General features: G+C 38.4%; 1 protein-coding gene across 1 annotated transcript; it reads right to left on the bottom strand.

Moving 5' to 3' along the window:
- Positions 1-1,709: 1,709 nt before the first annotated feature.
- On the bottom strand, positions 1,710-7,526 carry LOC143039492 (tRNA methyltransferase 10 homolog B-like). The gene is made up of 2 exons (XM_076209602.1): positions 7,508-7,526; positions 1,710-3,385 (listed from the first exon to the last, which is right to left on the bottom strand). Coding segments are annotated over exons 1-2 (936 nt in total). The 5' UTR covers positions 7,510-7,526; the 3' UTR covers positions 1,710-2,451.
- Between the last annotated feature and the right edge of the window lie 11,620 nt (positions 7,527-19,146).

The raw sequence follows: 19,146 nt of genomic DNA, 5'->3' as shown, positions 1-19,146 counted from the left end.
ACTGATTGTTTTATTGCACCTTCCTGAACTTGAAATATACTTTGTAATCAAAAGCAGTCCTAAAAACTGGAGTAAAAATGATCTATTATACATATATATATTTATATATACCAAAGGCCCTTTACATCTTATATGTGAGGGGTACTCAGTCAAATCACGCCCATGTTACTGATTTGATTTAATTGGTTCAACGTTATGTACTCTCCCTCATACAGAGGGCTAGGATGGTGCTTTCTTGTGGGGCACTTTCTGAAGAATATACAGGGTGTCCATAAAGTCTTTCCCTGATTAATAAAATTAATAACTTTAAAAGTATTGTGGATATGTCCGTACAATTTTCACATTCTGTTGAGCAATAACGAAAGTTTCTTTTGTTTGCCTACATATGCCACTGTGATCACTCTATCCGCCAGCTGAGTCAAGAATAGCAGAAATGGTGTCATTGCAGGAGAAAGCCCAGTGTGTGTTATGGTACCACGAAACAAAATCACCTGTTGCAGTTCAACGCAAGTTCAGAAATGAGTATCGACGATATCCAGCAGATGTTAAAAGCATTAAAGACTGGTATAAAAAGTTCACAGAGACTGGAAGTGTTGAAGACCGTAAGAGAAGCGGTAGACCCAGTGTGAGTGACGCAGTCCTAGAAAATCGGTTCGTCGTGCTTCTTGATTTTTTCTTATGGGGTTATATCAAGGATAAAGTGTACAGTACACCAGTACCTAATGTTGAGACCTTAAAGGCAAGGGTAACAGCAGCTCTAGCAACGGTAACTATGGAGATGCTGGAGAATACCTGGCGTGAGATAGAATTTCGCTTAGACGTACTCCGGGCAACAAAGGGGGCACATGTTGAAATTTATAAGTAATATAAAAAAAACTTTAGTCATTGTTGTTGAAAATGAAGAAAACCGTGTACCTCTACCTAACATGATTTGTGTGTAATAAAGGTCTAAAATCCGGGAAAGACTTTATGGACACCCTGTATATAATGTAACATGCTCTACCATAAACTCCTAGCCTAAGCATTGACACTCTTAAGCTTCTTGGCCAGGAAGCATTCCACCCACATCATACATAAATAGAATTCAATTTACCACCTGTCTTATCTTGGCACCTCGAGAATGAAGGGTCACCCTGTCTCCTGGCACATGGCTCAAGTCAAAGACATTGCAGTAAGATACAGCTCTTCCACAGTAAGGCCTGATTGCTGGAGCTGATTTAGCCCTACTGCTTCAATACGCATAAATATGAGGTACTATTCCCATGAAGTGGCCTAGCTGTGGATATGCTGTGTCTTGTGACACTGCTTCTGAACCAGGGCAGTGGACAGGATGCAGGGATGACCTGTCATCCAGGAAGTGCCAAGAGAAGAGGGAGGGTGGAGGGTAGTGGAATATATAGGAAATGGAATGGATGGGAGTGGTTTCTATGCTTTTTTTTTTTTGGTTACCCCTCCGTGTAGGGGGAAAAAGCCTTTGGTATATGTATGCATGTACTATTCTCATAGTCCATCAAACTCCTCTAACCCATTATTGCTCATGTGGACAAATATTGCTTTTACTGACTGTATTGGTTATGAGCTGGTTGCATCCATTTCAGACAAATTTTCGATATATGTATAATTGTAAAGTAGTTTCAATTTGGTTATCTTATTCAAGCTTTTCCTGTTTATGCCGACAAATATGTCACTTTAAAATGGGTCACATGAAGAATTATCACCCCAGAATGCCCACATGATGAATCGTCACCCCGAGATCCCACCTGAAGAATTGTCACCCCAGTACGCCGAATATTAATAGTGGAATAAAGTTTAGGCCCATGAGATCCCACCTGAAGAATTGTCACCCCAGTATGCCGAATATTAACAGTGGAATAAAGATTAGGTTAGGTTGAGTGAAGGTTATGATTATTGTCATCAACTTCTACAACCAAAGAATTGTAAACACTAGGATGGCCCACATGAAGAATTGTCACCCTGTCGAAGTCTGGGGTGATGATTCTTCATGTGATCCTTTAAAACATTTATTCAGCTGAAAGGGATGTCTGGTTGGTAAGGAGTTAATATTACAATGACAGAGGTATAATCAAACTACATACATCCAGGGCAGTGGACAAGATACAGGGATGACCCTTCATCCAGGAGATGCCAAGATAAGAGAGAGGGGAGTGGAGTATGTAGGGGATGGAATGGGTGGGAGTAGTTTCTATGCCTTTGTTTTTTGGCTACCTCCTGTGTAAAGGGGAAAAAGCCTTAGGTATATGTATGTATATGTACATATATATATATATATATACATATAAACACATCCCTGATTAATCTGTCCTAGGAAAGTAGTAAGAAAGAACATCGTCAGTAAAACAAGACCCTTGCTACCATTGAAGTAAGATGAATAAAATCAACTGGCAGCACCCAGATTAAAAAAAAAATGCATGACATCTCCTATGAGGGTAGTTATTGGAAGCCTTTCCTAACTGGTACATGTTTAAGCATTGCAAGTCTCCAGTCCTGAAAATCTAAATATGTCATAAGTATGTCAAACACTTGGTTGATGGTTAAAATGGTGTTGAAGGTTCCTGAGTCGCCCTTTACAAGTATCTCCTTTATTGGTAAACGAGCACTGGGTATCGATTCGTTTCTGGCAAATGTGAAGGACTGCTGTTTTTTTACCGTTTCGTCAACAAGACCACCGATAACATATACTTTGTTTACATCGATACCTGTTAAGACATTCTGAGCATCAGGTGATAGGTATACAATATCTTTTGACTGGAAGAGCTGTGTAACACTGAACTCACTTCGAGACACTATATAATCTTGGAAGCCTTCATTTTTGGCACAGCAAAGTTGATAAAATGTGCTATCTTCCCTCAAGTTTACAAAATGAATGTGAGCAGGGTGTAAAAATTTCTTGTTTGATCCGTAGACTCTCCCCAGCTGCAATGCAAGTCTTGTCTTCTCTTTCTGTGTCATCAACTCTACAAACTGGAGATCAATTGCAATCACTATGCCATTCACCAACGCATTTTTCAGTCTAGTCCGTGTCAGCTCCTTCTCCTGTTTCTTGCTAATTCTGATGTCAGCCTTTCTGTTCTCAATTTCCAAAGCTTTTCTCTCTTTCTTTCTTCTTTTCTCATCTTTCCTTTTCTCTTTTTTTGTAGCTAATATCTGTTCATATCTTTGTTGCTTTCGTAAGCGGTTTTTTGATACTGATGTGTTATCACCACTTAGATTTTGATTATGCAACTCAGATATATCTTTTAAATTACTTCTAAGTACACTTAATGACTCTTCTTTCTCAATGTACAAGTCACTTAAACCAATATCCAACCATGAATCTTCACTTTCCTCTACTCCTTCATCCTCTGCCATTGTTCCTCCTTCCTGCCTGTAGAAAGACAAGAAGAATATAATCAAAATACACATTTACAGAAAGAGGCTGAACATATATTGTATACAAAGAAATCTAAGTGTGACAATACTACAAACCTCATGTATACATATTAGAATCTTTTCCCTCTCATAAAGGGGAAGGGCTATTTTTTATACAGCACAAGTCATGGAAGAAACAAAAAACATATAGAGGAGAATGACTGACTTGTCTATATAGTCATCTATATACCAAGGGCCTCTTCTTCCTTATAAGGAAGGTACTCAGCCAAGGCCCATACCCACTCCCACCCACCACCTATTGTTCCCCTCTCTTGTGCTTAATCTAAAAAACTCAACCCTTCTGCTACTGAAAGGATGGCATGAAAAAATAAAAAACTTTCTCTTTAAGGAAAAGCATTATTAGGTACTTGATGGGGATGCTACAGATATCAATAAAATAGCCTCACACCAGCCAAGATATAAAAAAACTTTTACTTGGTAGCTATGAAAGAGATTATAGTTTGGTGCATACAATTGAGTTAACTTCTTTGAAAAACAAAGGCAAAAAAGTAACCCAATTGATATATATATATATATATATATATATATTATATATATATATATATATATATATATACACAAAATCTTAAACAATATGGAGAACACTGGGAATGGTACATTTTCTTTAGCATAGTGGATTCTTTACATTATACATCAGTTCAGACATATGCACACTTTCAGATATGTAAACTTAAGAGGTAAGGGCATTGGAGAATTATAGCAGCACTAATGTACATGGTATTGAATGGTTAATTCCTCAAATTTTTTACCATAAAAAAAAAAAAATCTTCAAAAGTATTTTCAAATAGAGTGGATAAAAATGATAAATTGCAATACTATGTAAACAAGCAAAATAATACATTTAAAAAGAAGGAAATGCTATACCCTACTGTTACACACTATATATAATTTTTTGGTAAAATTCTAAATACACACAAGCACGGATATTTAACTTGAAACTTACATTGTCTAATAGCTACTAACCTAACCATTCCATAGAATCTTAAAAAAATAAATAAATAAAATAGAAAATGATAAAAAAAAATAATAAATGTGTGTGTGTAAATGGAATAGAACTCATTTTTCTTAATCTTTTGCCATATGAAAAAATTTGGAGAACTTTCAAGAGTCAAGACTGAATAATCTGGATTAGCCTGGTATATTTGGTAAGGATGTAAATATGAGGGTTCCCTGTACTAAAGTCTATAGTCAAAGGAATGAATACAAGCTGAGTCCCCGGAAAACTAAAATCTCATTTCCCACGGTCTCACTAATTGCCGAACAAAACCGATAAAAGCCGAACCAACAAAACCCAAACAAGGACGGTTTTTGCTCAAATGCACAGTTCTATATATATATATATGGTTGCATTATTTGAACTATTTTCTTTAAAATGTGTGATTTCCATGTAATATGATCAAAGAGAAGTTACGTTTTTATCCTCTGCAAAATTACCGACCCCAGCTACGATTCGTCCAGCCCGTCCTCAATGATCATTGGTGGTATGGATCAAACTTCACTCTATTGAGTTTCTTACTATTGTGTTATTAGTGTAATAGACTGCATATAGTTGAATTATTTCAACTCTTTTCTTTAAAATGTGTGATTTTCATATAATTTGACCAAAGAGAAGTTATGTTTTTAGCTTCTGCAAAGTTACCGACTGGTGGTTACAAATTTACCGCTCGCCTGCCATCTACAGTGGCCGCGAAAAGTTTGGGCGCGTAATTAACGAGACACAAATGTAAACACTTGTGACATTTAAATAATCATTTAAAGACCTATAAATGGCTTATTACATACCTTATTTACCAAGCGATTTTCCTTTAAGCTTTATGACCTTCTCCAAACGTGCCGGGATGCATCTTGCCAGGTTTTGTACGTGTTGAGGAATAATATTATCCCAAATATCCTGTATTTCTGTTTTTAGCTTAGCTACAGTGGAGACGTCACGATCTTGAAGCTGTTTTTCAATTATATGCCATACGTGCTCAATGGGATTTAAGTCTGGAGAATTTCCAGGCCATTTTTTGAAGTAATCAACACCACAGTCTTCTAACCATTGGGTAACAGACCGAGCTGTGTCAGCAGGAGCTCCGTCCTGCATAAACCAACTAGCATTGCACTTTTCAAAACTTTCAGGCAGGTTATCACACAATAACTCGAAATAAGTGTGCTGATTTACACTCTCATTTTGTGCAAGAAACACTAAATTGCCAACTCCACCAAATGCAAAGCATCCCCACACCATAACACTTGCAGCATGTTTCACCACTTTAGCTGTATAGCGAGGGTCATTAGGGTCAGACCCCCTGGGGCGCCTCATACGCTTCGACCTGCAGCCCGACGACACCACAAACGTTGACTCATCACTCCACAATACTCGTTCCCAGTCTTCTAAGGACCAGTCCTTATATTTCTTGCAAAATGCTATGCGATCACGTATGTTTTTTGCACTTAGGAGGGGAAGAACTTTAGCACAGCAACTACGGTATTGTAAATCTTTGGCTAAATGATCAGAAATACATCTTACAGACACATCATGCAGCAGTGCAGGGTTATTTTCTTTCAGTTTTCGAGCTGTGAGCATTGGATCTTTATCTAACTGCCTCCTAATAACCGTAGAAGTACGATTTGATATCTTCCTTGGCCGACCAGAGCGATGCTTTGGAGTAGGAATGATGTCACTTCCTCCGTCTCGAAATTTCTTGGTCCACTTTTGCACTTGACGCACTCCAATTCCCACACGAGTAGCAATATCTTTACACTTATAACCCTCCTTATAGAGGGTTATGATTGTAACAACTATGTCTCTTTCCAGCTCTTTACCACTTCCCATTGCGGAGATATCAAGGCACAAATACAGAGACCACCGCAAAAAAAAAGACTACTCCTCGTGAGAGATGTTTAGAAACTGACTCCATGTGACATCGAGTGCGCCTAAACAGAGTTGCCAAGTAGTGCGTATTGTCTCGGCTAAATATGGGTACAAACACTAGCATTGAAAAATAGCAAAAAGTTTGGGCGGAAAGTTGTATTTTTTGCATGTTTTGAGTTTAGCGGAAAGTTTGGCCGCCTATAATTTTGTGCCCAAACTTTCCGCGGCCACTGTATGTTCTGTGAGTGCAGATCATCACTGAGTGTCTGGGTTGCCAGATTGGCATTTTTAAAGCCAAATTTTGCAGAGGATAAAAACGTAACTTCTCTTTGATCATATTACATGAAAATCACACATTTTGAAGAAAATAGTTCAAATAATGCAACCATATATATATAGGTGTGCATTTGAGTAAAAACCGTCCTTGTTTGGGTTTTGTTGGTTTGTTCGGCTTTTATCGGTTTTGTTCGGTTTGTTAGGCAATTAGGAGACCCATTTCCTATGGGCATGTCTTCAAAGTAAGAAACTTAATAGAGTGAAGTTTGATCCATACCACCAATGATCATTGAGGACGGGCTGGACGAATCGTAGCTGGGGTCGGTAATTTTGCAGAGGATAAAAACGTAACTTCTCTTTGATCATATTACATGGAAATCACACATTTTAAAGAAAATAGTTCAAATAATGCAACCATATATATATATATATAGAACTGTGCATTTGAGCAAAAACCGTCCTTGTTTGGGTTTTGTTGGTTTGTTCGGCTTTTATCGGTTTTGTTCGGTTTGTTCGGCAATTAGGAGACCCATTTCCTATGGGCATGTCTTCAAAGGAAGTCAAAATGCAATAAACAAGGTTCAACTTGCAAGAGAATTGAACAATATCAAGCCAAATTCATTAACACGGGATCTTAATATAACATCATATTAATATATTATATACATGTTTACTGGTGTGTAAACCCAATTCAACCCTATATTGTACTCATAAACACTGCAATACTACGGTAGTATCTTCGCTCTCCATATTTGAGATAACACAATTTTCTTGATTTTCAAGTTCCACCGAACAATCTACTTTTGAAATCATATTGGGCCTCGATTCTAGAATCACCCTTGTTTCCTGTGATTAATCCATTTCAATGCATAAATTCTGTTAACCACGTAATTATCAAATAATATATTTATTAGATATTCTCACATTGTTCTATTTTGCTCGCCACCCGTTGCCATACTATAAACAAATACCCATGTTCGGTAGTCTGATCGATCATGAATATTAAATAAATAAATAAACAAATAAAATAAGTTCTCGTATGTCGGCAATATTCAAATCAAATCAGCCATCCTGAACTCACTGCTGAACAATGGCCTCCTTCATAGCATTCCTTAATTCATATGACCGCGTCAAACTCTGCCACGTCACTCCTGCAAATTTCTCTATCTCGTTTCTCCACCTATCTGGTGTCCCTCTTCCACCTTTCCATATCGCGACATCAACTCAGTAGCACATTTGCTCCATCGCTCATCAGTCGTTCCACTTTCTTTTACCGCCTCCACAAATCTTTCACTCTAGTCTACTCTCTCACCCAACTTGCTCTCTTTCGGTCTCCCAGTGTTATTCCTATCATTGATCTCTCCATTCTCCTCTGTGCAGTCCTTAGCTTTCTTTCCATCGCCTTCGTTAGTTTTCAAGTCTCACACCCGTAGATTATTGCTGGCACAATGCATTGATTGTAAACTATACGTTCCAAACAAAAAGGTAGAGAGCCTCTCAGGATTTTATCATACTTATCAAACACTTTCCAACCAATTGTAATACATCTTGTTATTTCATTATCATGATTTTTAGTCACTTTCACTATCTGGCTTAAATGATTATACTCTTCAACTTCTTCAAGACTCTCACCATTGATTATAATTAACTTTGGTTTTACTCTTATTAATTTTTAAATCTACTATGATATTTTCCTTGTTCATATCACTCAGCATATCTTGCAAGTCTTTTGCTCTTTCTGAAATAAGAATAATATAATCTGCAAATCTTATGTTGTTAAAATATTCACCATTAATCTTCAAACCTTTCTCATCCCAACCCTTCTGAAAATCTCTTCCAAGGAAGTTGTAAATAACTTGGATGAAATTGTATCACCTTGTCGTACTCTTTTCTCGATCTTGATCTATTTTGTATTTTTATGTAGTCGAATTACAGTGGTAGGCTACCTTTCGCATAAATATTTTCTAGAATCCTTACGATCTGTTCGTTTGTACCCTGTTTGCGTAGCGAGTTTAGTATTGCTATTTGTTCTACCGAGTCAAAGGCCTTCTCGTAATCTACAAAAGCTAAACAGAGAAGTATATTGTGTTCTGTCATTTTCTTGATTCGTTGATTCATTGCCTGCAAATGGTCTAAGAGTCGAATATCCACTTCTAAAGCCTGCCAGTTCTCTCGGTTGGTTTCCATCTAAAACTTCACTTAGTCTGTATTTAAGGATCTTGGAGAATACTTTATATACATTTGATAGCAAGATAATCGGTCGATAGTTACTGAGGGCCTTCTAGTCTCCTTTTTTATGAAGCAGAATCATTATAGCATTGCACCACTATTCAGGGGCGCTTTCTTGACGTAACCACTGGGTGTACAACTGAGCTAACTATATGAATTTCTTTCCCCGCGTCTTTCAAAAGATCTATCGATATACCACCTTCCACAGGTGTTTTTTTTTTTCCTCATTTCATATTTCAAGGGCAAATTCTACTTCTTCCTTTGTAATCTCTGGCACAGTACTGACGTCTGCAGATGAATTTACTGACCCAACTACGATCTTCGACGAGTAATGCTTTTGGTAAAATTCTTCTACTCCATTTACCATTCTGTCTCTGCATTGAATGATCACCCCATTTCTATCCTCCAAACATATAATTTGTTGTCTTCCTAAAGCATGTCTGCGCTCGATCCCTTTAACACTTTTACCTTTCCGAATAGTTTCCTCTATTTCATCCATGTTTCTCTTTCTTTTCTCTGATGTCTGCCTTTTGTTGATAAGTTTGTTTCGTTCTACTCTTTCTATTTCGTCTCTCCTGCTTTTGATCTACACGATTTTTTTTTAATTAGGTCATTTGTAGCTTTGGAGTATATGTTTTCCCTAATACTTTTTGTACTTACTACTTTCCATGCCGATTCCCTAATAATATTCACTAAATTCAAATTCATATCTTCGGCAATGTCCTCATTAGGTCTTAGTGCTTCGAATCTATTTGTAATTTCTGAATTTTCTTCTTATCCTTAACCTTCGCAAGGCATATTTTCCTTTTTAAAATAAGTTTAATCCTCTCGGCTCTGAAAATGAATTTAGCTGTGCAACCTACCATTCTATGGTCACTACCTATGTTGAATTTATTTATCACCGTATCATTGCTACGCTCTTGCTCTCATCTCCTAATATGAAGTCTATTTCGTTCTTTGTTGTTCCATTTGGACTTCTCCACGTCCATTTACGACCTACACACTTTTGGAAGAAAGTGTTCATTACTCTCATATTGTAGTTCTCTGCAAAATTGACTAACATCTCGCCTATGTCAGTTCCTTCACCTACTCCAAACTTCCCAGTGTACGACTCATCTCCCATCTTCTTTCCCACTTTAGCATTAAAGTCGCCTATTACCAACGTGTACTTACTTTTTTCTTGATCCATTACCTGACTTAAATCATCATAGAACGACTCAATTTCATCGTCTGAACTGTGAAGTTGGTGCACAAACCTGAAATATTCTTAGACAGCCTAATCACAGTCCAAGCTATTCTGTCTGATAAACTACTGAATTTGACTACGTTACCAGCAACCTCTCGGTTTATCAAAAATCCTACTCCACTAGACCTTTCTTTGTCCTTACCTCTGTAGTAGAACAGGTGGTGACTATCTTGTAATTGTATCAGCTTTTCTTCCGTTCTTCGGACTTCGCTCAGTTCCACGATGTCCCACTTGATGTTGTCTAGTTCTTCCATTAAACTTTCCAGACTGTGGACTTCTGAGAGAGTTCTTACGTTGTAAGTATAGGTCTTCAATTTCTTCGTGCTGTTTAATATCCAAGACTTGGATCTGCTTGGAGAGTGCTTACGTTCGGTGGCACACTGCCCGTAAGCATACAGAACAATACGGTTGGACCTTTAGGAGACGATGATCCAACAAGAACGGCTGGGTTTCTTTTGGTTGTGTAATTCATTTGGCTATGAAGGAATTTTGGCCGTAATCTCACCTCCGTGCCAACTGGTTTCTGGTGAGATATTTCTCTAATGTCAGCTTGTTCATTATATTCGGTGGAGCCCTACATATCTATACGGTGCCCAATGGTCCATGCCGCCTTTAAGACAGTACTTTATATATTTATGAGGAATATCCATGTTTGCCATCGGGGACGTGCCAGTTAGCAGTGGATCCTGCTACTGTGAGCTGATATTTGTCTCATCTTTCTTACAAAATCTGTTCGATATGGATATTTCCTTTCTATCGACATACTCGTAGATTTTGTAATCATTAAGATTCTCAAGTCTATTCACCACGTCAAGGTGTCAACTCTCGGATATATATATATATACACATACATATACATACACACATACGAGACAAATTCGCTAGTGACAGCGATATTAATCTCATAATTTTATGACAGTCGCATGTAGGATTCGAACCCACTGCTTCAGCCACCGGTAAGACAACCGTCACAACGCCTTAACCCTCTCGACCACCGAGGCAACAAAATCTTGTTACCCGGAATCTTTCTGATTCCCGAGGATAGGAAAGACCACTAATAGTCGAGAGGGTTCGACTCCTACATGCGACTGTCATAAAAATTATCATATATATATATATATATATATATATATATATATATATATATATATATATATATATCTATGTATATATATACATATATATAGGACCTTCACCAAAAAAATCACAGCTATGAAGGGCCTCAACTTCTGGGAACGTTTGAGGAAAGTGGAACTATATTCCCAACAAAGGAGAAGAGAGATAACATATCATATATGTATGGAAAATATCAGAAAACCCGGTGCCCGATCCTACCTCTATGCAAACGCAAGCCAGAACAAATGCTCGTACAGGAATCTAGTGCCAATCTCACTCTCTTCTCACATCAGTCCCAGAAAGAATCAAGGTTCTCCTTGCACCCAATCTCACCTACAGCGGCCCAATATTACTTAATGCGTTCCCAAACACATAAGTAATCTCACAATCCACTTCAACATCAGTTTCAAGAACGAACTAAACATGTATGTTAGGACACTACCTGATGAGCCTTATGTGCCTGGCTACACAGCGTAATGCAGGACAGCCTCCAATTCGGGAAGATATCCGTGTTGGCACAAACAGTGAACCATAAACAACTAGAAAACCCTCTAAGTCTGGGGTTCTCAACCTACAGTCTCATATCGCCCATTCTTATGTCTTGCTGTTTTCAAGTTTTATATGAGATCATTTCAACACTATATATAATCGCTAAGCATCCACTAAATCCCACTAGTTTTCGGTTTGTGGTTCCACTTTTGAGTGTATGGTTCCCTAGTGGTCTGTAACCCACAGGTTGAGGACCAAAAGGCCTCCTGTTGGCATGCTCCGTCTTTGTAATCTTTTGTAAGTTAGTAACGATGGCAACTTATTAAGTTAGTTATTACCAAACTAATTCACTACATGTATTTGATCATTGAATATGGTAAGTTTTCATACTTTAATAGTATTAGATATTTTGCAGCTGTGGGGACAATAGAGTGTCTTTGATCTTATATACAAAAGGTATCGCATTGGGTAGTGGCAATTCATCATATAATCTATTGTATAAAGCCTGTTCGACAACTATTTATATAACAAGATATGATAAATTTGAAGACAGTTATATAAAGCCTTTTGAATAACAGAAACATTAATCTTAATAGAATGAAAAATAACAGCGGTTTTTAGACACATTCGGACATTTCCTGCATTCTACTAAGGGCCTGCATCGACTGATCCGAGAACATCAAAATAAACGAAATTATTTTCTGACATCAATCAATCCTTGTCTAGTTGGCAAAACAGTCTCCCCAAAGTGTGAAATATTTTATAGTAATACCTGTACCTCCACTATAGCCGTCATGCAATATCAAGATAGGATTAAAGGTATTTAATTGTTTCTAATACTACCACGTATTAGATCTATTTATTTACGTAAAATACTCATAATATTTTATTTATATACAATGCGAGGAGGCTCTGCAAAGCATATAGATCGATAAAATACGGTTATATCGACATTTTAGTAGTTTTAATTACCTCTATTGCGGTTAGAAAAAAATATAAACCAATTTTAAAATAAATGAAGAAGTACTCTACGTATGTTGCAAATATATAAAAATAGTAAAATTTTGTAACCATTAATCTTCCATATTTTCTATATGCGTACCCGGTTACTGTTTGTTGACAAAACTGTCGGATAAATGTGTTCAGGCTAGTTATTGGGAAATAAGGAAGTTTTCTTGACTTTGTGATATATTTCCGTGGAATTCTAACCAATTACTACGAAATTTATAGAAAAAGTAATTAAGTGGCACGTAATTTAGATGCTCATATGATTTTAACAGTACACATACATCAAATTTGACATGATAAAGTAGATGTTTGTTTAACTTCAAAATGTGAACATCGAATAATTGAAAATATTTTGAATATAGTGAAGTTTGCTCATTCCAAATATAATGTGAAATCAGTGTTAATCAGTGTGATATATTTCCGTGAAATTATAACCAGTTATTACGAAAATTATAGAAAAATAATTGAGTGGCGAATAATTTAGATGCTCATTTGATTTTGATAATCGACATACTCCAAGTATGAATTGATAAAAGTGGAAGTTTGTTTGACTTCAAAATGTGAACATTGAATTATTGAAAATATTCTTAATATTGTGAAGTTAGCATATTTCAAATAGATTGTGAAATGAGTGTCAATCAACGTGAAAACAAGGATGGACCAACATCAAACGAGGTAAGATGGACATTGATTATGTAAGATAGACATAATTTACCTGTTTTTTTCTGACAATATTATTGCACCTATACATACAACATTGGCAACTTTATCTTCCAATACTATCAACATTTCATAGACATGATAAATATCATACATAAACTTTGAAATTAAGAGATATAAAGACGAGAGAAAATAGATAAAATGTACAGGGACTGGTAGAGACCTTTACTTGGAGACTGAAATTGAACTGTATAGTTGAAAAGGTATTTTTTCAGAAGTGCACACCTACGCGATATACCATTAAAAAATAAAATATTAATTTTGTAAATTATAATACATCAACATAATAAACGTTTTTATTGGCGGAAATCAATAATAAAAATATTAAAATTAAATACACTACCGAACGAAGCTGCAATCATAGGATCGAGGCGCCATATTGTCTGTCCAGTCCCGCTAAAAGTAAATACACTACCGAACGAATCTGCGACCATAGAACCTGGAATATGCCTTCAGTACTTCCGTCAGTACCTCGCACAGTACACAAATTTAGAAACAGTGTTACGGAGTTGAGATTCATACATTTCTGACGACGACGAAGTCCCTGATGACCTATAGAATGACAATTATCGCATTACTAAATGTAGGTTAGGTTAGGTTAAAATAGACGAATTTACCATACTTTTCATGATATTGATATACAAGGAGAGGAGGTTGATAATTACGGTTATATTGACATTTTAGTGGTTTTAATTACCTCTATTGCGGTTAGAAAAAAATTGTAAACCAAAGATGGCGTCTCAAGCAGCCCTCGCGGCTCCGTTCGTGTATCGATTCTAGTAAAAAATTCTGTTATTGATTTCCGCCAAGAAAAACGTATATAACGTGGATGTATTATAATTTACAAAATGAATATTTAATTTTCTAATGCTATATCACGTAGGTGTGCACTTCTGAAAATTTACGAATGAAAATAAGGTAATTGATGACTACTTCCAGTGAATTATGATTTTGTGTGAACATTTATACTACTACAGTGACGCCTTGTATGTATCTTATTCTAGCATGGAACACTGAATTTAATTTACATAGGATTAGGAGGTAGGGGGGAACATGGGGTCACGGTCTGGAATATTTGTTTTCAACTGAGGGTCCATGGTCCTGTGAGGACCTACAGAGGCTTGTCAAATACTGGTGGTAGTGAGTGGATGCCAAGCGCTTTTATTCAGTTAATGGATACACGAAGAACCGGGTGAAGAAAGCTAGATCTAGATTTCGATGTCCAGATGACGTCTTATCCCCCCCCCCCCACCGAAGTTGGCGGGTGCCTCGGAAATGAGTGAAATCGTCTGGCAGTAATTGAAATAGACGGGAAGTGTCACCTGTTAAGGAAGGGGTTGATTGGGGGTTAATTTTGGTATCTTTAGACATCCATCTTTTCCATGTGGTAGTATCCTCATGGATACAAGCATTGGGTGTTGCTGGTAAAACAGTAATGGTAACTCTCCCATTAAAATACATACATACATATATATATATGTATATATTTATATATATATATATATATATATATATATATATATATATATATATATATATCACGGGTACTTACATTAATAGTTATGTATAGACCAGAGAGTTGAACCATGACTAGTGCGGATAGAAATAGAATAAGAGCGGTAGAAATAAAAATTCTAAGAACAATAACAGGAAAAACACGCCGTGATAAATTAAGAAATGAATATGCGAGAAATACTGTATGAGTAATACTAACGGTAAACGAGATTAGAAAACGACAGTTGCAATGGCTGGGTCATGTAGGAAGAATGAATATCGAAAGGGAGCTAAGGGAAGGTGGGTGTGGACACCAGACGGAAGATCTAGGTAAAGACCACGAAAGAGACAGGGATGGCATAGAGGAAACATTAAAGAAGCACAACATGCCAACTATTGTAAAATTAAATGAAGAAGGAATCTTCGAAGATTGGTGATGTGTTGAAAAGGGCTGAATCCGAACACCAACACAACACAGATTGGGAAGGAGCGCAATATACAGAGACTATTCCAAGAAAAGATTATTCTTAAAAGTGTGGACAACGAAAGAGTCCAGCATAAAGAGGTGCATTGACTTGAATCCAATATACCTAGGCACAAGGAACACGACGACAAACTCGACCCACGGTATAACCAGTTGTTACTACTTGCGTGAGTGAATTAAGGCACACGCCTAAATATTTATAAAATTGAGTTTATAAGAGTTTGTGACCGTGGTTTGTTCGAGTCCTTTTTGTCGCATGCGTGTGTATTTTACCAAGTTGCATTTCATATCATCGTGAGTTAAGATGTGCACGTGAACAATTGTGACCAGTTGTCCGTGCAAGATGAGTGAATACGAAGTGCACGCCTTTGTGTATAAAAGGTCGATTTTTAAGAGCACGTGAATGCGACATGATTGATTCTCTTTGGTCGTACGTGTGTTTACACCCGAGTTCATTTTGTAGCGGTTTAACGACATTGTGAGTTTAAGTTTTATGTGAGGACGATTGTGAACAGATGTCTTTGTTATGTCACGTGTACCTGATACTCGTTGACACGGAGCGGTCAGCGGGACCCTGGACAGCTCCGGCTGAGCTTGCTACCTCTCCCAGTTCCAGCATCGGGCAATATATTGAATTTTTTATCATTGTACCCCATCTCACCCCTGAGGACGGTCCTAAGACTAGGACCGAAATGTCGGGCAATAAACCTCCCACTTTGAGTCTGGTGTTAAACTCTTCTCCCTTCAATATATATATCCATATCACACACACACATATATACATACATATACCAAGGGCTTTTCCCCCCTTACAAAGGAGGTAGCCAAAGTCAAAAGGCATAATTTCATTCCCACCCATTCCACTCCCATTCACCACCCACCCCTCCCTCCATCTTGGGTCCTCTTGGATGACGGGTCATCCCTGCATCTAGCCCATCGCCCTGGATCAGAAGCAATGCAAAAAAGACACAGTATATCTATAGCAAGGCCGCTTCTTTTAATTGGTGACCCCCCCCCCATCCGTCCTCTCATACAGAAACATTAAAGACGGAGAGAAATCCCTTTGGACTGCGTCAAAATATCATTCACATATAACCACTTTCTACCCCTCCCCCACATCTTCCACCCGCTCCCTTCCATTCATCACAGTATCATGCACACACATCCATTCTCCACTCGCTCCTATCTTCTGCCTTCTCCTTTCCTTCCTCAACAGACATCTCCCTTTTGCTCAACTCCCTTTTACCCCCCGTTCATCCATCTCATCCTCGGTCGTTCTCTCATGTACACTCCACCCACCTCTGCCTTCCACACTTCTTTTATTAATCTTTCTTCACCCATTCTTTCCTTCCTCAACAGACATCTCCCTCTTGCTTAACACCCCCTTTTACCCCCATCCATTCATCTCATCCTCGGTCGTCCCTCATATTCACTCCATCCACCTCTGGCTTCCACACTTCTTCAATAATCTTTCTTCACCCATTCTTTCCATATGTCCAAACGATTCCAGTACTCTTTCATAAACCCTATCTCCCATTTTCTGTTCTACTCCCGCTCTCCTCGTTTTTCACTATCCAAACTTGTAACCCCAACCATACTTCTCAGACATTTCATCTCAGACACATTTAAACTCTTCCTCTTTTCCTCTCTTATGTTCCACGTGTCTGCCCCATACAGTGCTGTCAGTACAATCACTTCTTCATACAATCTCCTTTTGGGGTCCATTCCCGAATGACTATTTCTCATGACACTTTTTAATCCCCCAAAGCACTTGCTTCTCTCAATCTACAATTTACCTCCACCTCCACTCCCTCTCCCGCCATATGTTTTATATATATATATATATATATTCCTGTCCCTCTCAAGAATATATATATATATATATATATATATATATATATATATATATATATATATATGTGTGTGTGTGTGTGTGTGTGTGTGTGTACATACACCAATAATACCATAGCTAATGAGGAAAAAAATGCTGGTAAATTACAAACCATAAGAAATGTAGCTAGATGATATATATATAGATATATATATATATATATAGATATATATATATACTGTATATATATATATATATATATATATATATATATATATATATATATGATAGAATAATAGTATGAAGGACGACGAAGCTATATTGTCTAAAAGGATAAAATAGCTGATGAAGTGATGATAAGTAGGCAACCAACCATTCATGTAACAAATGATACTGAAGGATTCAATTCCATTACCTCTTCCTCGTCTTCTTCCTCTGCCTCCTCCTCCTCCTCTTCTTATCCTCCTCCTGCTCCTACTCCTCCTCCTCCTGTTCTCCTCCTCCTTCTCCTGTTCTCCTCTTCCTCCTTCTCCTGTTCTTCTCCTCCTCCTCTTCTTCTCCTCTTCCTCCTTCTCCTGTTCTTTTCCTCCTTCTCTTCTTCTTTCACCTCCTCTTCTTCTTCTTCCTCTTCCTCCTCTTCCTGTTCTCCTCCTCCATCTCCTGTTCTCCTCCTCCTCCTGTTCTCCTCCTCCTCCTCCTCTTCTCCTCCTCCTCCTCTTCTCCCTTCTCCTCCTCCTCTTCCTCCTGGTGCGTGTCCACATTAGGATTCCCGTGTGGGCGGACAGGCCCCAATCTTCTTTGACAACAGGACGGCGACTCCACATGTTCTGACTCGCGGCTAATCCAGTTAATCTTCATCGGCGGTGCCCTCCCCCCCCCCCCTCTCTCTCTCTCTCTCTCTCTCTCTCTCTCTCTCTCTCTCTCTCTCTCTCTCTCTCTCTCTCTCTCTCTCTCTCTCTCTCACTCTATCTATCTATCTCTCGTCCTTGCTTCCCCTCTATCACTATCTCTCCCTCATTCTGTTTCTCTCTATCTACATCTCTATCCCTCTCCCGCCCATTCACTCCCTCCCCCTCCCCTCCCCTCCCCCCCTCCCCCTCCCCCTACTCCCACCCAAGAATTTGGTATGAATATCCCGAAGGGGGGCCCAATTCTTCTTCTTCTTCTTCTGTTGCTGCTGCGTCGGGAATGGGAATGGGAATGGCAAAGCCGCCGGTGGAATGGGAATGGAGATGGAAGGAAGAGGGTCCGCAGTTGACAGCCCAAGGAGAACTGGGAGATACATTTTGGGGTCCCTGGTACACATACATACACATACACATACACACACAGACACACACACACACACACACACACACACACACACACACACACACACACACACACACACACACACACACACACACACACACACGGTGTGTGGTGTGTGAGTGGTCTCAGACCTACCCAGAGATCGGCTAATAAGGAGCTCTGAGCTCACTGCCGACAGAGACTGCAGCAGATCCGAGGTGAATACACACACACACACACACACACACACACACACACACACACACACACACACACACACACACACACACACACACACACACACACACACACACATACCTACACACATACACACACACACACATACACACACAAACATAAATACACACACATGTGCATATGCACACATGTACTCATGCGTACAAACATGCACGTATACTCGTACACACACCTGCACATATACACACACATATGCACACACATGTGCACATACACACCTGCACATATACACACACCTATGCACACACATGTGTACATACATACCAGCACATATACACACACATATGCACACATACATGTACACATACACACACATGCACGTATTTATACAAATATGCATGTGTACGCATACGTATGTGTGTGTGTGTACGTACGTGTACGTAAGCCCTATGTACGCA

This window comes from Oratosquilla oratoria, chromosome 26 (genome assembly GCF_046742065.1).
Source record: "Oratosquilla oratoria isolate Oo_2021 chromosome 26, ASM4674206v1, whole genome shotgun sequence".
In the NCBI taxonomy this organism is placed as follows: domain Eukaryota; kingdom Metazoa; phylum Arthropoda; class Malacostraca; order Stomatopoda; family Squillidae; genus Oratosquilla; species Oratosquilla oratoria.
This window is presented reverse-complemented; position numbering and strand designations above follow the sequence as displayed.